The sequence below is a fragment of the Gymnoscopelus braueri genome, assembly GCF_963280865.1.
Source record: "Gymnoscopelus braueri genome assembly, chromosome: 12".
NCBI lineage: Eukaryota > Metazoa > Chordata > Actinopteri > Myctophiformes > Myctophidae > Gymnoscopelus > Gymnoscopelus braueri.
This window is the reverse complement of record NC_137614.1, coordinates 47,270,183-47,292,711: the sequence shown is the minus strand read 5'-3', so window position 1 is coordinate 47,292,711 and position 22,529 is coordinate 47,270,183. Positions and strand designations below refer to the sequence as shown.

Genomic DNA, 22,529 nt, shown 5'->3' with positions numbered 1-22,529 from the left:
TGTGTGTGTGCGCGTGTGCGCGCGCGCGCGTGCGTGCGTGCGTGCGTGCGTGCGTGTGTGTGTGTGTGTGTGTGTGTGCGTGTGTGTGTGTGTGTGTCAGGGGTCAGCATGTCCGTACACGTGTCCGTGGCAAGACTTGTCCATGTCCGTGGCACATTTTGTATTTTGGTTATAATGTGTACAAAATCTATCCTAAATATTCACAATGTTTTTTTTAATAATTTGTTTGAATGATTTTGGTGACTCGATTTTGGTTTTGGTGACTCAGTCGGGATGACTTGCTCATTAATATGTTGCAGGAGATTTGTTGTGTTGGTACCCGTACATGATTACATCAGGTGAGGATGCAAGACAAGACAGACCTGTTTGATATCTGAGGCACAAGTGTGTGTGTGTGCGCACGCGCGCGTACGTGCGTGTGCTTTGCAATAGTTCAGTACTGTCATAGCTCCACCCCTTGCCAGACTACGCTGAGAGAAACCAGTTTGTTATTCTGTCTCTCCTCACTGACGACACACAGAGACAGACCGTAAGATTCACCTTCAGATCAAACACAACTTCCAGTGAGGAGGACATTATCTTTCCACAGCTACAGGAGGGAATACTGACCCAGACCACTTGAACCTGCTGCTTACGCTGCTGGACTTTAACAAGAACCAGGATTCAAAGTGAAAGTAAACTCCAGGGAACATTCTAGAGGAGGGAGTGTTACATCCACTGACCGACTGATTTCCTCACGTGAACAGTGTGTCTGTAGCTTCACTCAGAGACCAAATGGCTTCCAAGTCGTCTCACCCTGAAGAGGATTATTGCTGTCCTGTGTGTTTTGACATCTTTAAAGATCCTGTTCTCCTGTCCTGTAGCCACAGCTTCTGTAAAGACTGTCTGCAGATATGGTGGAGAGAGAAGAAAATAAAGGAATGTCCAGTTTGTAAGAAGAGACATTCAGTGGATCCACCCAGAAACCTGGCTCTGAAGAACGTGTGTGAGGCCTTCATACAGGAGAGACATCAGAGAGCTTCAACAGGGTCTGAGGTTCTCTGCAGTCTGCATGCTGAGAAACTCAAACTGTTCTGTCTGGAATGTCAACAGCCAGTGTGTGTTGTGTGTCGAGTTTCAAAAAATCACACCGACCACAGATTCAAACCCATCGATGAAGCTGCACTTGATCACAAGAAGGAAGTCCAGAAATCACTGAAGCCTTTACAGGAGAAACTGAAGGTCTTTAATCAAGTTAAAACAAACTATGATCAAACAGCTGGACACATTCAGTTCCAGACTCAACACACAGAGATTCAGATTAAGACACAGTTTAAGAAGATGCATCAGTTTCTACAAGAGGAAGAGGATGCTAGGATTGCTGCATTTTTGGAGGAAGAGCAGCAGAAGAGTCAGGTGATGAAGGAGAAGACTGAGGGTCTAAACAGAGACATCTCAACTCTTTCAAGCACAATCGGAGCCATAGAGGAGGAGCTGAGAGCTGAACACATCTCATTCCTGCAGAACTACAAGACCACAATGGAAAGAGTCCAGTTCACACTGCAGGACCCACAGCCTGTCTCAGGAGCACTGATAGACGTGACCAAACACCTGGACAACCTGACCTTCAGAGTCTGGGACAAGATGAAGGACATTGTCTCCTACACTCCTGTCATTCTTGACCCCAACACTGCCCATCCACGCTACATCCTGTCTGATGATCTGACCAGTGTGAGAGTTGGAGAGAAACAGCAGCTTCCTGACAACCCTGAGAGGTTTGACAACTATGGCTTCATCCTGGGTTCTGAGGGCTTTAACTCAGGGACTCACAGCTGGGATGTTGAGGTTGGAGACAATACATACTGGACAGTAGGTGTGTTAGCAGAGTCCTTTCAGAGGAAGGGAGACAAAGCGGGTCAATTCTGGAGAATAAGGTTAGCTGAAGGTAAATACACAGCACGCTCCTCATCAGGTCCACCCACTGATCTCTCAGTGAAGCAGGAACCCCAGAGGATCAGAGTCCAGCTGAACTGGAAGAAAAGAAAGCTGTCCTTCTCTGATCCTGACACTAACACACACCTACACACCTTCACACACACTTTCACTGACGCACTCTTTCCATACATTCACACTGGTCAGTTTGGTGGTTCTCTGAAGATGTTACCAATGAAGGTCAGTGTAACACTGGAACAATGTCAAGTCAAGTCAAGTACATTTTATTTATGAAACACGTTTAAAAACAACAGGGTTGGCGCTCAGGTGGCGCAGTGGTAAAGTCCCTGCCCACTACCACGGAGGTTGTGGGTTCGAAATCCTCCGTGGTCCATCCGGCTTTGTCGAGCGTCTACACATGAACACAATTGGCCCATTTTTAGGGGGGAGGGAAGCCGGGCGGGAGGATGATATTGGTCATTGCACATACTCCTACAGGCTGGGGCGGCACCTGTCACCAGGGAGGAGTAGGACAAAGGCTCTAGTCTACATCCTCCTGGTGGGGGCTCCTCACTGGCAGGTGAGTCAGTAGGATACGACAGGAGTGACAACACAGAAATGTGTGTGGGGAGGAATTAATTGGCTTAACGGCTAAATTGGGGATAAAAAGGGGTAAACAATTATTGGCTTCTCTAAATAAAAACAAGACCAGGAGACCTGGTTCTGCCAGACCCAGACTTCACATGACGTGTCAGCCTGTATCTTCATGGCCCACATACTGTATTCAACCCCTAGTGGTTGAAATCTGAATGGCCGGGCTTCGCACGACGTGTGTCCCTTCTATGCCCATGTATGGACAGACTTTTTTGGGGGACAGATTTTTTTTTGGCTGGGGCCGGAGGACAAAGTGACAGACTTTTTTTTGGCTGGGGCCAGAGGACAAAGTGACCATGCCCATGTATGGACGAAACAGGTACAAAGCCTCATGTAAGCCCGACCCCTTGGGTCTGGCAATAAATAAATAACAGGTTGACTAAAGTGCTGTACAACATGATAAAAACATGGTGGTGATGGTGATGATGATGATGACGATGACGATGATGATGATGATAAAGACAAACTATGGAGTCTTTAAAGAGTAATACCTGTTGATTTTAGATTCCATATTATTGTGTTGTGGTCGAGGACGGTCAACATGAACAAGTGTCTCGCTGATCTGTGAAATCATCATCTACACCTTTGATTCTCAAGATGTGGGCCATGAAGATTTCATTGATAATATAACTTTAATATAAAAGAAAACAGGAAAAAAAAGGAAAACAAAATATGGCCTGTTTTCTTTAAAACCTTGAAAAATTAGTTTTCATTGTGATACCAATATATTTAAATGAGTCAAATCAGTCAATGGGTCAACGGGGGTCCGGGAGTACACGGGGGGCCGGGTACTCCCACACCCCCGTTGACCCCTGGCCCCCCGTTGACCCCCGTGGACCGGGGACCCCCGGCCGCCAAAAGGCAAGCTTTTCCCTTGTAGATCTTCGATTTTAGAAATCAGAAATTAGAAAATTATTCTAAGTGTTTATAATTATAATTCCAACATTCACTTAAACTCCTTATATTTAAGCCTAACTGAATTATATATTTATGGATTTGTATATAAATTAATTGCATATTTTTGGACAACTTGTGCATTTAATTTGTCGGCAATACTTTGCCACGCTTTCTCCCTGGATCTATATTTATTGCGGCCGTGTTTCCTTTCTTGCTTATTAAAAATTTTACTTCCTTGTATGATTCCATGAGCTGCTGCACTGCTGCTGTTCAGCCACAGAGAAGAACGCCGCTCTGGTTTTGGGCTCCATGATTGGTCAAGTTCAAGGATTCTGCTATCGACTTTCATGGTCTTTTATAGGAATATGTGAACTCACATTCAGCCTGGTTTAACGATCCTGGCTCGACAAACCTCTCCTTCTCAGCCAGGCTTGGCGTTCGTGGAACTGAATAAACCAGGCTGAACAGCGCAGGCTTGTCAAACCTGGATTTGCCTTTCAAACCAGGATAATTTAATTCCGCTTTCGTGGAATAGACCCCTGGACAGGGGAGAAAAAAAGGAGACCCTTTTTCTAGTTTCTTATGTTATTTGTCATATCTGTCCTGTGCAATTGTTTTTCCTTTTTTTTTAAGACTAAAAGGCAATGCCAAAAACACAATTAGATCATTAATCGCAATTATTTGTATGATGATTAATTATCACCTAAACTTTCATGATTTGGACAACGCTAGTGAGGCTTACATTGTTAAGTGCTTTTAACAGTCAAGGTCAACAATAAGATTATTTAAAAAAAATATATATATATATATATATTTCAGTTCCTTCTATTATTTCCTTTATATTACAAAATGTCTCATCCAACCAATTCAATATTTGTGGAAATCCTTCAGGCTTTTAGCTAATGATACGACGATACAAACACAACAAAGTTATGAATCAAGCACTAATCGCGTCACCAGGCTTTCCACACGGAGAAAAATGTATGAATAATCATTTCTGATCAGAGGAACTTTCGCTATGTGCAGCATAGCGAAAGCAACACTGTGCTCCGAGCCTCCGACCAGTGTTGCCAGATTCTGTGAGAGAAACAAGCAACCAGGTCTAGGAAAACAAGCCCAAAAGAAGCGACTATGAGACCAAATGAGTGCTTTAAACCTAGTACTGTATACATCGGCTATTTGAAAATAGCAGATCTACAAGCTACAAGCTCACAACGCATCACGATGCGACATGTTGTGAGCTTGTAGATCTGATATTTTCAAATAAAATCTTGGGGTAAACTTATAATAAGCAGACCTGGCAACATTGGCACCAACATGTAAACAGAGACACAGCGTTAAGATGGGCGGTGCTCAGAGAGTGAAAACTGAGACGATAGTGCACAGCACAAAAGTGTTGTGCACTCAGTAAAAATACAAAAATAAGGCTAAACAATGATTTACATTTTTTTTAAATACCTTGAGAAAAGGATAAACCACACAAAATAAATAAAATGTAAAAATAAAAGGAGATAAACTACAGCAAAAAACACACAGTAGGCCTATAGACACATACACATACACATACATAATAAAATATAATAACTCTACTATTAAAAGCCAAGGAGTACATGTGAGTTTTCAAATGTGATTTAAAGACAGGTAAGGTTTGAGCCATCCTAACATGGGATGGAAGATCGTTCCACAGTTTGGGGGCTACAGCAGAGAACAATCGATCCCTCTGGTCTTCAGCCTTGCTTTTGGGACCACAAAGAAGTGACTGGTCAGCAGACCTCAAAGACCGTGTGAGGTTTTTGACACACGCAAAAACTCTGACAGTGGTGCCAACCCATTTACAGATTAAAAAACAAACATTGCAATCTTAAACTGGATCCGAACAGGGAGCCAGTGGAGGCAATAATTCGGGGAGATGCGCTCAGACTTCCCTGTCGATGAGCAACAGCGTTTTGCACTAACTGTAGCCGTGACAGGCAGGCTTGGCTAAACACCACAGTGGTTCTCAAACTTTTTCATGTCAAGGACCCCCAAAATGATTTGCATTTGGCCGCTGACCCCCATCTGAGAATGTTTTGTGCCAGGGACTCCCAGAAAAGAAAAAAAAAGAAATAGCAGAAGTACAAGCTTGCAGGCTATATAGTTTTGAATAGTCAATGGATAAAATGGTTTAAAATGATTGTGATGCTTTTATTAACATATTTTGCTGGGGACCCCCTTGTACCCCCCGTGGACCCCCACTTTGAGAACCATTGCATTACAGTAGTCAAGACAGGTTGAGAAAAAAGCATGGATGAGCCTTTTGGATTAAATAAAAGAGTTCAAACAAGACTGGATGAAAGCCTCAGCTGATAACATTTTCAAGAACAGAGTTTATTTGTTTGCCAAGCTTAAAATCACTGTCAAATTTGAAACCAAGGTTGGTGACTACTAAAAATGGCTGCAGGGAACCCAGGTCCAGAGAAGAGGTATCACAGGCAATACTGGGTCTAAACACCAAATGCCAAATGAACATTTTGATTTTAGTTTAGGGCCATCCACACTTTTATGTCCCTAAGACAATCCAACAAATTATGTTTAGGAAGAATTTGCATTGCATCTCCCTACATGTTTTCCCATAAATACCCTCTGATGAAGACATCACACACATACCTGATAACATACCTGATGGTTGAGGCACAAACAACATGAGGGCGTGTGTTTTTGCGTGTGTGTGTGTGTGTGTGTGTGTGTGTGCGCGTGTGCGCGCGCGCGCGTGCGTGCGTGCGTGCGTGCGTGTGTGTGTGTGTGTGTGTGTGTGCGTGTGTGTGTGTGTGTGTCAGGGGTCAGCATGTCCGTACACGTGTCCGTGGCAAGACTTGTCCATGTCCGTGGCACATTTTGTATTTTGGTTATAATGTGTACAAAATCTATCCTAAATATTCACAATGTTTTTTTTAATAATTTGTTTGAATGATTTTGGTGACTCGATTTTGGTTTTGGTGACTCAGTCGGGATGACTTGCTCATTAATATGTTGCAGGAGATTTGTTGTGTTGGTACCCGTACATGATTACATCAGGTGAGGATGCAAGACAAGACAGACCTGTTTGATATCTGAGGCACAAGTGTGTGTGTGTGCGCACGCGCGCGTACGTGCGTGTGCTTTGCAATAGTTCAGTACTGTCATAGCTCCACCCCTTGCCAGACTACGCTGAGAGAAACCAGTTTGTTATTCTGTCTCTCCTCACTGACGACACACAGAGACAGACCGTAAGATTCACCTTCAGATCAAACACAACTTCCAGTGAGGAGGACATTATCTTTCCACAGCTACAGGAGGGAATACTGACCCAGACCACTTGAACCTGCTGCTTACGCTGCTGGACTTTAACAAGAACCAGGATTCAAAGTGAAAGTAAACTCCAGGGAACATTCTAGAGGAGGGAGTGTTACATCCACTGACCGACTGATTTCCTCACGTGAACAGTGTGTCTGTAGCTTCACTCAGAGACCAAATGGCTTCCAAGTCGTCTCACCCTGAAGAGGATTATTGCTGTCCTGTGTGTTTTGACATCTTTAAAGATCCTGTTCTCCTGTCCTGTAGCCACAGCTTCTGTAAAGACTGTCTGCAGATATGGTGGAGAGAGAAGAAAATAAAGGAATGTCCAGTTTGTAAGAAGAGACATTCAGTGGATCCACCCAGAAACCTGGCTCTGAAGAACGTGTGTGAGGCCTTCATACAGGAGAGACATCAGAGAGCTTCAACAGGGTCTGAGGTTCTCTGCAGTCTGCATGCTGAGAAACTCAAACTGTTCTGTCTGGAATGTCAACAGCCAGTGTGTGTTGTGTGTCGAGTTTCAAAAAATCACACCGACCACAGATTCAAACCCATCGATGAAGCTGCACTTGATCACAAGAAGGAAGTCCAGAAATCACTGAAGCCTTTACAGGAGAAACTGAAGGTCTTTAATCAAGTTAAAACAAACTATGATCAAACAGCTGGACACATTCAGTTCCAGACTCAACACACAGAGATTCAGATTAAGACACAGTTTAAGAAGATGCATCAGTTTCTACAAGAGGAAGAGGATGCTAGGATTGCTGCATTTTTGGAGGAAGAGCAGCAGAAGAGTCAGGTGATGAAGGAGAAGACTGAGGGTCTAAACAGAGACATCTCAACTCTTTCAAGCACAATCGGAGCCATAGAGGAGGAGCTGAGAGCTGAACACATCTCATTCCTGCAGAACTACAAGACCACAATGGAAAGAGTCCAGTTCACACTGCAGGACCCACAGCCTGTCTCAGGAGCACTGATAGACGTGACCAAACACCTGGACAACCTGACCTTCAGAGTCTGGGACAAGATGAAGGACATTGTCTCCTACACTCCTGTCATTCTTGACCCCAACACTGCCCATCCACGCTACATCCTGTCTGATGATCTGACCAGTGTGAGAGTTGGAGAGAAACAGCAGCTTCCTGACAACCCTGAGAGGTTTGACAACTATGGCTTCATCCTGGGTTCTGAGGGCTTTAACTCAGGGACTCACAGCTGGGATGTTGAGGTTGGAGACAATACATACTGGACAGTAGGTGTGTTAGCAGAGTCCTTTCAGAGGAAGGGAGACAAAGCGGGTCAATTCTGGAGAATAAGGTTAGCTGAAGGTAAATACACAGCACGCTCCTCATCAGGTCCACCCACTGATCTCTCAGTGAAGCAGGAACCCCAGAGGATCAGAGTCCAGCTGAACTGGAAGAAAAGAAAGCTGTCCTTCTCTGATCCTGACACTAACACACACCTACACACCTTCACACACACTTTCACTGACGCACTCTTTCCATACATTCACACTGGTCAGTTTGGTGGTTCTCTGAAGATGTTACCAATGAAGGTCAGTGTAACACTGGAACAATGTCAAGTCAAGTCAAGTACATTTTATTTATGAAACACGTTTAAAAACAACAGGGTTGGCGCTCAGGTGGCGCAGTGGTAAAGTCCCTGCCCACTACCACGGAGGTTGTGGGTTCGAAATCCTCCGTGGTCCATCCGGCTTTGTCGAGCGTCTACACATGAACACAATTGGCCCATTTTTAGGGGGGAGGGAAGCCGGGCGGGAGGATGATATTGGTCATTGCACATACTCCTACAGGCTGGGGCGGCACCTGTCACCAGGGAGGAGTAGGACAAAGGCTCTAGTCTACATCCTCCTGGTGGGGGCTCCTCACTGGCAGGTGAGTCAGTAGGATACGACAGGAGTGACAACACAGAAATGTGTGTGGGGAGGAATTAATTGGCTTAACGGCTAAATTGGGGATAAAAAGGGGTAAACAATTATTGGCTTCTCTAAATAAAAACAAGACCAGGAGACCTGGTTCTGCCAGACCCAGACTTCACATGACGTGTCAGCCTGTATCTTCATGGCCCACATACTGTATTCAACCCCTAGTGGTTGAAATCTGAATGGCCGGGCTTCGCACGACGTGTGTCCCTTCTATGCCCATGTATGGACAGACTTTTTTGGGGGACAGATTTTTTTTTGGCTGGGGCCGGAGGACAAAGTGACAGACTTTTTTTTGGCTGGGGCCAGAGGACAAAGTGACCATGCCCATGTATGGACGAAACAGGTACAAAGCCTCATGTAAGCCCGACCCCTTGGGTCTGGCAATAAATAAATAACAGGTTGACTAAAGTGCTGTACAACATGATAAAAACATGGTGGTGATGGTGATGATGATGATGACGATGACGATGATGATGATGATAAAGACAAACTATGGAGTCTTTAAAGAGTAATACCTGTTGATTTTAGATTCCATATTATTGTGTTGTGGTCGAGGACGGTCAACATGAACAAGTGTCTCGCTGATCTGTGAAATCATCATCTACACCTTTGATTCTCAAGATGTGGGCCATGAAGATTTCATTGATAATATAACTTTAATATAAAAGAAAACAGGAAAAAAAAGGAAAACAAAATATGGCCTGTTTTCTTTAAAACCTTGAAAAATTAGTTTTCATTGTGATACCAATATATTTAAATGAACGTTTAGTACGTTAGTTCCGCTGATCCAAGCTGCAACACAATCGATTGATTGACCATTAAGATAAATATGCTCTGAAAACACTGCCCACAAGCAATAAGCATAAGTGGTCAGATGGGTGGTGGAGAACCACTGATCTTCACAGTAAAACCACTTCGTGTTAACTCTGAGTGTAAAATGGAACCAAATGGACCCTATGATCCATAACATGACATGAATATAACACAATCCGAGTGTGAATTTAACTTTAAAAAGTGTACAAAATGGAACCAAATGGACCTGTAATAGTAATAATGTTGGTGAGTCTGGGTACTTTACTATAAGATATTATGATACTTTTACTGTTGTACTTCTATCCAGTTTACTAGTAAAATATAGAATGCATCTCAAAAGCATTTATAATTCTAAATATTTTCTTTGGGTAATTATTGCATGATTAAGTGTGTTACATTGAGCCATTTTCAATCATAGTGATATTCTTTAACATTAGATTGTATATTAGTTTACATTGTTGCATTGATCTCTGTGTGTGTTCTGAGCCCTGTAACATGAATGATCCTCGTATTGACTATCTTGTCGCTATAAATACGACAAAGTGTGTTTTTACTTTTCATAGCAGACTGAGGATGCTTTTTGTAACCAAAACATGTATCTATTCCCACTTAAAACCCTTTTTGGTTTTATTTGTCTCACTATGGATCATTAAAGAATGATAATTTGTATTCCAAACCTCTGTGGACATTCACTTTGTTATGTTGGTGTGTGAGTGTTCCTTTAGTCTTCTTAGTGTGTTGAGTGACAGGAAGCTGAAAGCATAGAGTTATATCTAGAGGGCGGACTGCCCCGCCCCCAGCTATTAATTTCAATGAAATTTGCTCACTGGCGTTTGAAGCACCCGGCATGTCCCTGCATGTTTTCCCATAAATACCCTCTGATGAAGACCTCACACCACATACCTGTTTGATAATATCAATGATCATCTGTGTCTGTCTGTCTGTGTGTTTCTATGTGCAGGGCGTTGCTGAAAATGAGCACTTGTGCTCAGCTACTACCCTGGGTAAATAAAGAAAAAACAAACAACATGAGGGCGTTTCTCTCTTTCTGTGTGTGTGTGTGTGTGTGTGTGTGTGTGTGTGTGTGTGTGTGTGTGTGTGTGTGTGTGTGTGTGTGTGTGTGTGTGTGAGAGAGAACCTTTCAGTTAGTGTGTCATTGCTCCGCCCTTTGCCAGACTCATTTGATAGAAGGCAAAAAAACAGGGTGTTATTCTGACTCTCCTCACTGAAGACACACAGAGACAGACCGTAAGATTCACCTTCAGATCAAACACACAACTTCCCATGAGAGAGGACAGACTGTCAAAGGACTACAGGAGGGAATACTGACCCAGACTTTAACAAGAACCACCCACAGCTATTCATTTCAATGAAAGTGAGGGAATTTTCATAGTTAATGAAGATTTTTATACCTAAGGTTACAAATACTATAGGTGGTCAGTGAGGCGTTTAGGGTTTGGTTGAGAGCGATTCATTGAGAGCTATTAATGTCATATGTTCACACTCTCTACCACATTTCTGCAACTTTTATTTAACTACATTGCAAAAGTAGCAAAGCTTTCATGTAAAAGTGCTTAATTTCTGTGCAGCATCTGTAAACATGCTCACTTGTTTGGAACCTAGCTAGCTACATCACACATCTCCTCAAAACCGTCTCTGTCAAGTAGAAACCTCATATGTCCAAAACTGTTACTTTTCAGGGATGCAAACGCAAAAGTAGTAGATCTACAAGCTCAAAACGAGTCGCTTCGCGAAGCGTTTCGAGCTTGTGGTGGATCTGCTACTTTGGATGCTTTTGTGTGACGCTGTTGTATGATCAAGTTGGGCGTTAATTTACGAAAAAACACCAAAAGTTTGAATATCGTCGCCTTGCTAAACTAATGGCCTATGACATTTTTTTTACGTTTTTCAGGAAAAATAAAAAACTGATCCAAAACAAAACTATATTTTATTTCTTAATCATTTCACCCAAAATGTTTATAACAAATTATGACTATTTAAATAGAAATAACACTGTCTGTCAATTATGCAACATAAAGAGATTTAAATAGGTTTAAATAAGATTAAATCTGACTTTTTTTGAATGGCCTAAATCAGTAAATAAAACCATGTGACTTAGGCCAAACAAATGGTCTATTTTGGCCTAAGTCACACTAGGGAGTTAGGCCATTATACTAAAAGGGGAGTGAACAGCATGATCCTTTTCAATTAGGAGATGGGCGATTTTACCAGAGGTGGCCAGTGTCATGAGGAGCTGACTTAGGCAAAAATATAATGTTCCTCAAAAAATGACTTAGGCCATTAGTTTAGCAAGGTGACGATATGGAGATAAGAGGTTAATGCCCGACAGCAACGATAAGTTAGAAAGAGTACTTCTTCCACTACTGCATGCATAGACACGTTTACAATTAGGAAAAGATTCAGGTTGGGGTTAGGGTCAGGAAAAGGCATTTAGAAGTTAGGGGTTGGAATTAGGGTTAAACATGATTTTATACAGTGTCATGCACCGGCACGACACTGGCAGTGCGTTGCGAGCTTATAGATCTGCTATTTTTCGGCTTACGGTTAAAAATGGCAAAATAAAATAAGAATGGCCTAAAATGTTAATGTCCTCACAAGTATAGTAATACAAACCTCTCTCTCTCTGTGTGTGCGTGTGCGCGCGTGTGTGTGTGTGTGTGTGTGTATGTGTAGGAACTAGTGACAGCATTAATTATACAGCAGGCGTTGACAGCATGTTGTGAGTGATTTCTCCCCCTGAAAAACAAGCTGTCTTCTCCTCACCAATAAACACACCACCATGTAATGAGTTCCTTCCTGCATGGCTGGCTTGCCTGCCATGCCCATAGCGTTGGAACAAGTACTGAAGTACTCTCCATACTAACATTTATTCATCGTAACTTTCCTGTCCTACACCAGATTTGCCCCGGGTCTCCTCCTGCACAAGATTTTGATTTGAGAGCACCCCAGGCAGTTTTTAAGTTAGTTATTTGATATTCATTTTATTAACTTAACTTACATCAAACTCCATTTTTGCTTTAACTTTTCAATGACATTTTTCCTTTATTTTATTTTGTTATTGTATTTTCATTCTTTCAATAATAAAATATATGAAAAATTAATTGAAAAATCCCAGCACCCTCAGGCATTGGAAGGACAATATCAGTCTCTCTCCAGAACCAAGGACGGGTGTTTTCAATGAAAACAACATGGTTAAAATGGAGTTTCAGGCGACTAATGTGACCAAAACTAAATGGAATCTTATTCAAAAGACTATGACTAAAACTACATCAAGATTTGCTGTCAACATGTAGTACTCAGGTACAGTACTTGGTTTATTGTCCTTAGTTCCTTCCTTTGCACCACTGCCTGCCAGTGTGTTGCTAGGACATTGCACCCAGCCAGCATGAACGTACATTAACCTGATCAACCATTCTATCTAATGTCTCCTCAAAGGCTTCTGTGCTTCCCAGGGATCTGGGCGCATTCATGCTTTAACCTACACATTAATTGGCACGTGCTGCTCGCTCGACACTGGCATATTATGCTCTGAAGATTATTTATTTATTTGTTTTGCCATTTGTCAATCAATATTGGAATTTGCAAAGGGTTCAATTTCCTGCGGTGTCCTGCTGATTGCATTTACAGGTTAAAAGTCTCTAGGTGTTGTAATTTAAAGGTTAAATGTGAATTTAGAAGTCTAGTAGTTAAAAGTGTATCTTTCTGTCTGTCTGTCTGTAAATTCCAGAAAGGGTTAAAGATTGCAATCGAAGAGCGAATTTTAGTATGCATACTACTACATACAGTACTATGCATACTAAATAGCATATGCAAAATTGCATACTACTATATCTATGACTGGACCGATGTACTGATGGGGAATTTTGTCCAATCAGGATACAGATTAAACAAGTGAAATTGGAAGTGATGACACAAAGAAATGAGCCGACAAAATTGGAACTGGAACACTATAAAAATTAAGCTGATAAATGGGTACTCTCGCCTGATTGGCTGAAATTTTGCAACCCAAGGGAAAATGTATTTTCTGTTTATTAAAGAGATAGAGAGACCTCTGTTACTGAACAAACACTATATATGAATATCACTTACCTTCAAATGCCTGAATTGTAAATTGTAAAGACACATCGTGTCCATTTATTTTTTACAATCCCTAATCTCGCCAACAAAACACCGAAAAAAATGAATAACATAACATTAGCCAATTTAATTTATTATAGATTTTATGACTCTGCGATGGCTCCATGAGCTCATATATAAAAGGCTTTTTATACAAGACAAGCAAGACCACATAGAAAGATGAGATGAATAAATAGAAGAAAAAAAAACAAGACAGCGGTTCACCCACACATTCATTAGTGTCAATCTTCATCAATGAGCTTCACATTAACGATAACAACTTGTGTGTCAACGATGTTATGCAACGTTCTGCCACCTACAGTGTGTGGAGTTGTTATATCATTTAGTCTGTCGATCAGATCCAGATAGGCGAATACAACCAGTGGTTCTCAAACAATTTCATGTCAAGGACCCCCCCCCCCCCCTCAAATGTATATCTATTTGGCTGCAGCAGACCACCGTTTAACCCATTAAGACCTGTGGCGATTCTTAAAAATGTTTTCTAAATCCTAACAGTTTAAAAAAAAAAAAAAAAAAAAAAAAATCTAGATTTTTTAAAAATAGCCGATCTACAAGCTTGTATATCTGCTATTTTTGAATAGCCAAAGAAATCTAAAGTGACACAGATGCGTTCCAGGTCTTAATGGGTTAAAAATATTTCGCACCAGGGACCCCCATAAGAGAGGTTACAATGTTTTCCAATTTGTTTTCAAAAACTTGAAAATATCTGATCTACAAGCTCACAACACATCAAACCACGACACGCTGTGAGCTTGTAGATCTGCTATTTTCGAATAGCCGAGGTATAGCGTAATAGTAACAGGGTTATAGTGGTTAAATTGATTGAATTCTATGCTACCATTATGAACACATTTTGCTGATGACCCCCTCTCAAGGACCCCTGGTGGTCCTCGGACCCCACTTTGAGAACCACTGGGTGTACACAATGCGGGAGAAGGAAACCCAGCTGAGAATAAAAGAAAAAACATACAAATGAAATGCAACATAAAAAGAAGAACCTTGTTTGTATGCATCAGTTAAAAGAGGAAATCAATCCACAATAACATTACTATTGTATTTCCAAATTATATTGAGATTTTGAACTTTTTTTCCTCCCTCCATAAATGAATGCCCTATTTCGTGATAGTTGAAAAAAAGTAAAAAAAAATAGCTGAACTAGTTGAAAAAAAAAATGCTGAACTGTAAGCTCACAATGCGTCACATTGTGTAGATCAGCTATTTTCACTATTTTAAAAGTGAAATTTGTTAAAAAAGCTGCACTATACTTCTCTACCCCAGATTTGTACCCACAAGTGCTGATTTTTTTTTTTTTTTACCATTGAGCCTGCCTGCTTGCTCAGGGGATAAATTGAATCTTGACCATCAGGTCATAATTTGTGTCATATCCTGTGTCTAGGTGAGACGTGACCATCTAAATGTCTCAATAGAAGAGCAGGGAGACAAAACACAACCGCCCCAATTGTATAAATTACATTGTATTAACATACTCTACCATACAGATTGGACAAAATTACATTTTATTCATTAAAAAAAGTTACATGGTGCCGCTTTAAATGTGTGAGTTGATTTTTGTTGTTGTCGATTTGAACATTTGAGATACAGAGCAGCAATCAAACGCGTTTTGGTTCCTTCCCCAGCATACTGGAATTAGACATTCATTTACATTTTTTAATTAAAATAAAAAAATAAACCGGCATAACAACAAGCCACTTTGCTAAATCACACCACTACAGTAAACAGAGACAGTGAGAAGGTGCTCTAGTAGTATTGCTTTTTATGAGAGTACTGTCAGGAGCTGTGTCCACAGAATCAGTCCCTCAGGGCTATATACTAGCGTATTTTTTGTTTTCAATCTACATTAAAAAAAAAACCTTTGCTGAAAATAGCCGATCTACAAGCTCACAACGCGTCACGTTGTGACGCGTTGTGAGCTTGCAGATCAGCTATTTTCAGCTTACGTTTTCCCCAGAATTTCAGTCTTTCTGTGGACCCCACAAGCTCCCCTTTGCTATCCCTCATTATGTCTAAATCCTTAATATAAATAACTTTAAACATCTATCAGGATCATTTCCCTTGTCCCTTGTATAGCAACTACACAGAAGTTGTATTAACAATATACATATGCATTTTCACACGTCTTCACACATTTTTCCAGTTTTTGTTTTGACAGCAACGTTGATGATTCAACATTGCATTTTGGCTTGGCTCGGGCTCAATGAGAAGGGCCTGTATGTAAGGGCCCATGTGTTCCGTGCACATTTTGGCTTGGCTCAGGCTTAAAATCTGTGGTTCTCAACCTTTTTCTGGCCCACAGGTTGAGAATCACTGGGCTCAATGACATAGTTGTATATAAGACATGGCGGTAGACAGAGTGAGTGGTTTTACAACCCATAATAATGGCCACTGATCGAAGCCTGTCGATCAAACATGTCAGGGAGTCGGCTAACGCAAGATATGCACGACAAGGTCATTCATTCAATGGCTCTCTCCCACTACAGGAACTAAGACAACCTCGGGGCCGTCACAAATCATAACATTTTATTTGACGATTAATTGTCATAAAGAATAATTGTGATTTAATGATTGAATTGTGTTTTTCCATTGAACATTGGAACATACCAAATTACATTTCTGTTTGGCTTTTTAGGTTTTGTAAACGAATATTGCACGTGGCAGATATGTCACATAACCAACACTTCAAATGGCCATACTTCGGTGACCATTGCGCAACAAAGGACTAGGTTTGAAGGAGTGAACATCTAGTAACTTATATGTACAAATAAATGACTGGCAATGGCCAATACCAAAAATCTAAATAAATAATATGCGATATTTCGTACTATGTGGGCTAGTATATCGGCTGTTTTCTGCGGAATACGGATACTTGGGGTTAAAGTGGTTAAACCCTCTCAACTTTGCAGCCCTTTTTGGGCATGTCTTGACAACAAATAAATAAATAAACCTACAAGCCGTTGTGAGCTAATAGGTAGGTAATTTTTGGAAACATTTTGAGGCTTTGGCTGAAGTCGTTGAATAAAATAAATTCTAGATAGAGAAAAATTCAATTTGATTTAGAGAATTTTGTACTTTTTTTTTTTTTTTACAAAATATTGATCAAAACATCGGTAATTGGTGGACTAAGACTCAACATAATCGGGGTTGGACCTAAAAATCTGGCATCGGTCGTGGAAACGGAGGTGATAAAACTACAAATTGACATCATTTTGACCTATGGGGCGGTTCCAGAACTTTTCCTCAGAACCTGTGCACCTCCAGATGTCCTGACTCTCCAAACTTTAGTTAGGGAAGCCTTTCCGAACCGGGAGATTTTCCGACGTCTGAGGGAGTCTGTATTGCGCCCTTGGTAGTGGAAAAGAGCCAGAGAGCATACCCTGCCTGCCCACTCACAGAGATACCCAGCATCGCTCTGTACAGCAGACTTTTTTCTTTTCTTTCCCACTTTGCTTCTCAGTCTGTGAAAGGGCGCTTTCGGACACCCAGGCGCAGACTATTCTGATTTGGTTTGTCTGTGGGCGGGGCAGGGACCAGAGCCTTCCAATGTACAATTCCAAGTCCCTTCCCTTCCTACTGTGATTCGTTGATAGCACTATCCAATCAGCAATGACGTGCCTATGTAACAACAGGCGACGTTCGGAAATCAGGCTTAAATGGAAGACGGTCAGACTGAGAAGCGAAGTGAAAAAAAAAGAAAAAAGGCAGCTGAACGGAGCGAATCAGTCTGGATTCCAGGCTAAGAGATACCCGCTATTCCCTGGGAAACCAATGTCCGTCCCAGCGTTTGTGACGTCACTAAGAGTGCGACGCCGTTCAAAGCAACTCGGCTTCGTCGGCGTCGTCTTCGGACCCCGACGGTCCCTGGCGGACCTCCTCGTACCACTTGTTGGTCAGCGTCTTCATCTGGATGCGGCCGTGGAGCAGGTCCTGTGACACGAGCAGAAAACACACACACGTTACATACAACAAACTGTACATGTGAAATAAAATGAAATTTCCACGCGGGAAACACAGGGTTTGAATCCCGGCGTTACATTGTTGCCGTGACCCGGATCGGGTTTCCTGGTGGGGGAGGTCAAAAAGGGGGGTGGGTGTCATAGATAGAGAAACCTAGATACCTCATTGGTCGCTGCAGTTCATTGGAGCGACCTGTAGCGCGACCGCCATTTTGGAGAAGGCAAGCTTCCTGACTACTGGCCAATCACAGCGCGTCTTTTCCGGTATTGGCAGAATCAAGTTGTATATTCTTTTATACAACTAGATTCTGCCAAGTACCGGGAAAGACACGCTGTGATTGGCCAGTAGTCAGGAAGCTTGCCTTCTCCAAAATGGCGGCCGCGATACAGACGCCTCAGAGCCAGAGTCTACCTTTATATGTCTATCGTGTGTGTAGCAGTAGTGGCTCAGAGGCTCTGCCTGATGACCAAAAGCCTAATATCTCCCCAGGCCAAGGGGGAAATCCACGCAAGTGGTCAAGATGTCGGCTTTCTACGTTAACTTTTACCCCAGTCCTCCACGACCTTCACTGGCTCCCAGTAAAACACAGCATAGATTTCAAAATACTCATCACCACCTACAAGGTCTTCAATAACCAGGCTCCCCGCTCCTCCTCTATGACCTCCTCCAACGCCACGCCCCCCTCCCACTCCCTCAGGTCTGGTGATGCCAACCTCCTGGGGTGTCACCTGCCAACCTCCCTGTCACCTGGGGAGACGGGGCTTTTTCAGTTGCAGCCCCCTCCCTTTGGAACCCACTCCCACCTCACATCAAAACAGTAGAGCCCACCCTTGCCGTGTTCAAACCAAATCTCCCTTCTGCTTCTTAGTTTTAGCTTAATGTTTTTAGCCTTTTAAAATTGCCTTTTAAATTGTTTATTTTGATTTGTTTTGTAAAGCGACTTTGGGCACTAAGAAAAGTGTTATATAAGTCTGATGTATGAAAACCCACCTCTTCAGGAAACACTACCCTTCCTCTTTGCCTGGCCTACTTGTTGTTAACTAGTTGTACGAACTCTTGTTTTATTTTTGTATTGTTTTATTGGATCTTGTTTAGTCGATACACTTATTTGTTTTAGCTCGTGCTCATTTGATTTTGCTATTTTGTCTCATCTGTTTAAGAAAGTAGGTAGCTGATATATTGCACTTTTACCTTAGCGCTACAGTAGGTATACTCTTGGTTGCTTGTTTTTGCAGGAAATGCACTTGAGACTTCTGGTGATTAGTAGTTTAGTTCCCTACCTATGTTGAATGCACTTATTGTAAGTCGCTTTGGATAAAAGCGTCTGCTAAATGACTGTAATGTAATGTAATTTATTATTACGCGGGAGACCCGGGTTCGGTTCCCAGGCGTTACATTTACAACGTTTTTCAGCCCTTCAGCTGAGAAAGAGATTAAGCAGGGACCCACCACTTCATATTGTATAGATTTGTGCTGCAGAAAAAACTTTTTGATAAGATTTCATTGGTAGCTTCATAGACTTGTGACAACACTATCATCAGTGTTGTGCAAATTACGTTTCTTTTTTTGTTCGTTTACACTTTTCTATTAATATGAAATGGATTAATATCAGACTTGCACCACTGCCCAGGGTGATCAGAGTTGTGGAGCGTGGAGACTGCGCTCATGTTTTTTCACATGATTTTTCATATGAATTAACTGACTGAACGTCTTGTCACAATGATTACAGATGTAAGGTTTTTCTCCGGTGTGGACACGCTGGTGCCTCAGCAGATCACACGACTCGGAGAAGCTCTTGCCACACGGCTCACAGTGGAAAGGTCTTTCCCCCGTGTGGAAACGCTCGTGTCTCCGCAGATTACCCGAGTGAGCAAAAGTCTTGTGACACTGTTTACAGCAGAAGGGCTTTTCTCCCGTGTGGACACGCTGATGTGACTTCAGATTACATAAGTCAACGAAACTCTTGTCACACTGATTACAGTGGAAAGATTTTTCACCAGCAGTGTGGACACGGCGCTGGTGTCGGTACAGATTGCTCGGCTGATTGAAACTCTTGCCACACTGTTTACAACTGAAAGGTTTTTCTCCAGAGTGAATACGCATGTGTGCCTTCAGGTCGTTGAACTGACTGAAGCTCTTGTCACAGCGTTTACAATAGAAAGGTTTTTCTCCACTGTGCACACGCTGGTGTGTGTACAGATTACTTGACTGGTTGAACCTCTTGTCACACTGTTTACAATGGAAAGGTTTTTCTCCGGTGTGGATACGCTGGTGTATCGTTAGTTGACCTAACGCACTGAAACTCTTGTCACACTGGTTACACGTGTGGGGTTTCCTTATTGTGTGATTCAACGGATGTGTTTTTACTTCTCCTGGTTGAGTTAAAGTCTTAGTCCATTGCTGACTGTAAGATCTTGGTTGGTCTGTGAGGCCTTGTTTCGGTCTGGTTACAGGGCTGGTTATTGGCTGACAGGCTGCTGAGGGGGGTTGTCCATTCCTCAGCATTTGGCAGTAGAGGTCGTAGTGGCTCCTCTGAGACATTGAGGCGTATGGACACACAGGATAACAGACCTGAGCCTGGCAAGACTGGGACCTGGCTCCTTCCAGGAGTGCTGGTTCATCATCAAAGCTGCTGCTATTCATGGACCATGATGGGGACGGAGTATAGGTCTTTTGGGGATGAAACATCTCTCCGTCTTGTTCTCTTTCTGTCTCTGTCTGCACCTCTTTCTGTCTCTGTCTTTCTGTCTCTGTCTTTCAGTCTCTCTGTCAGCATCAGAAATGACTCTCGTAACAAGTTACTCTGATGCATTGGATGCATTTTCTCCACATTATATAGGCTGAGTATCTCGTCATCAGACACAACGCCAATTTGCGCAGGTGTCTTTGCAGGTCATGCACTCTCCTGTTCCTTATTACGGGGCTCAATCCCCCAGCCCATGTTATAGTCCATGAGCCAGAGCCCCAAAATTGAGCAAAAATTATCGAAAGAGTGGGCAAAACCAAACCTATATTAAATTGTTCATAGGGTCAATACGAGTAAATAAATATATGATAACCTCTCCACAGGAGCAGCTTTTTCATGGTTATCACACATTTTGTTATTTTCCCCATACGTACATGACAGGTGAAAAAATGACAAAATTTAAAAAAGAGTTATCATAATGAAACTTCCTGAGTTGATTACTTACATGAAGACAATGATTTATCGTATTACAAGTTTTCTGAAATTGTATATTTAAATATGCAAATTAGGCATTTAGTCCATGAGCCAGAGCCCCAAAATTGAGCAGATATTGAATATTCCCTCGTTAAAAACCTTTGAATCCAACATCTTAACAAAATGAAATAAGTATGTTGACTCTGGCTTTGTCCAATGTTGATTCTGGAAAGTTATGCAAATTTGGGCATATTTTCCTATGCCTAATTTGCATATTTAAATATACAATTTCAGAAAACTTGTAATACGATAAATCATTGTCTTCATGTAAGTAATCAACTCAGGAAGTTTCATTATGATAACTCTTTTTTAAATTTTGTCATTTTTTCACCTGTCATGTACGTATGGGGAAATAACAAAATGTGTGATAACCATGAAAAAGCTGCTCCTGTGGAAAGGTTATCATATATTTATTTACTCGTATTGACCCTATGAACAATTTAATATAGGTTTGGTTTTGCCCACTCTTTCGATAATTTTTGATCAATTTTGGGGCTCTGGCTCATGGACTATTATGTTGAGGACTTGAGGATGGCTTTTGGAGAACCGTTGAGCCGACCAACCAGAGGGAGTACGGTGCCCGGTATGGGAGACAATGAAGCACATGTACTATCTGTACATTTTCGAAACTTAAGAAATAGTGAAAATAGCTGATCTACAAGCTCACACTGCGTCAAACCACAACGTGTTGTGAGTTGTGGATCAACTATTTTCACCATTTCTTGTCCCTCGGGATCTCAGCGATACACACGCCAAGTTTATAGTCTGTAAAGAACGTTTCAGAGCATACTTGCCAGCATTAGTCATAAATGGATACCACTGCGAGTTAGACTCCCGGAAACCCATATAAGGAAATAACTGACCTATTCCATCCCGACATCCCCATATATGGAGATAACTGACATACCCAAGTCTGACATCATAGACTCTCAACTGGAACTCCATATATGGAGATAACTGACGTACCCACCCCGGTGTGATAACATAGGCCCCCTCCTGGAACTCCATATATGGGGCTAACCGCAACATCCAAGCCTGACATCATAGGCCCTATCTTTGGCCACGACCGACATCGGGGCTCCATATATGGATATGACTGTCGCACAGCGACACCAGCGTAATGACACCAGCACCGCAGCCAACAACAAAAGGCAAGATCCGTCTTGACACATGACTATAGAGATCATGAGTATTGATTTGCGTGGAATTTGGATACAATAAGTAATATAAAAAAGATTTTTTTTTTTACATAAGTTGGCCTCCTGGTGGCACTATAAAAGGCAGAAGAGAAAAATGCAGGGCAAAGTTTTTTCCTGGGCCTCTAGGGAGTGTGCGTACAAAGTTTAACGCAGATTGGTGCGTATTTATTGCAGGTAAAAACGCTAATCGGCCTGCTATAGCGCCACCACGAGGCTGATTTGAAAATGTTCAAGTGGCATTTCTTCCTCGGCCTAGTGGTTCTGCTCTGACATCCAGGGAGCGTGTGTGCAGTTTCCCTACAATCGGCCTAACGGTGTTGGTGATTAGGTGATCACAGACAGACAGACACACACGCGCACGGACAGGGTGCAAAACATACAGTAGTGTCTACAATGAAGCACTATAACTATTTGTAATTAGTACTATTTGTACATTTTCAAAACTTAA

The 22,529-nt window shown here is 42.1% G+C and overlaps 3 protein-coding genes across 3 annotated transcripts in view; 2 read left to right on the top strand and 1 right to left on the bottom strand.

Annotated features, from left to right (window-relative positions):
* Positions 1–774: 774 nt before the first annotated feature.
* On the top strand, positions 775–2,340 carry LOC308097148 (E3 ubiquitin-protein ligase TRIM39-like; the record flags this gene model as incomplete). The annotated part of the gene is made up of 1 exon (XM_080444749.1): positions 775–2,340. The coding sequence occupies one exon, from the start codon at positions 775–777 to the stop codon at positions 2,203–2,205; it is 1,431 nt and encodes a 476-aa protein (XP_080300875.1). The 3' UTR covers positions 2,206–2,340.
* A 4,612-nt stretch (positions 2,341–6,952) lies between these two features.
* LOC308097105 (E3 ubiquitin-protein ligase TRIM39-like) lies at positions 6,953–8,518 on the top strand (the record flags this gene model as incomplete). The annotated part of the gene is made up of 1 exon (XM_080444699.1): positions 6,953–8,518. One exon carries the CDS (start codon positions 6,953–6,955, stop codon positions 8,381–8,383), a length of 1,431 nt encoding a protein of 476 aa, XP_080300825.1. The 3' UTR covers positions 8,384–8,518.
* A 5,219-nt stretch (positions 8,519–13,737) lies between these two features.
* The window catches only part of slc9a8 (solute carrier family 9 member 8), a 98,816-nt gene continuing 90,024 nt past the window's right edge, over positions 13,738–22,529 (bottom strand). Inside the window, exon 16 of the mRNA XM_080444283.1 lies at positions 13,738–17,632. Coding sequence (XP_080300409.1) covers positions 17,519–17,632 — 114 coding nt within the window. The 3' untranslated portion in view covers positions 13,738–17,518. The remainder of the gene's footprint in view (positions 17,633–22,529) is intronic.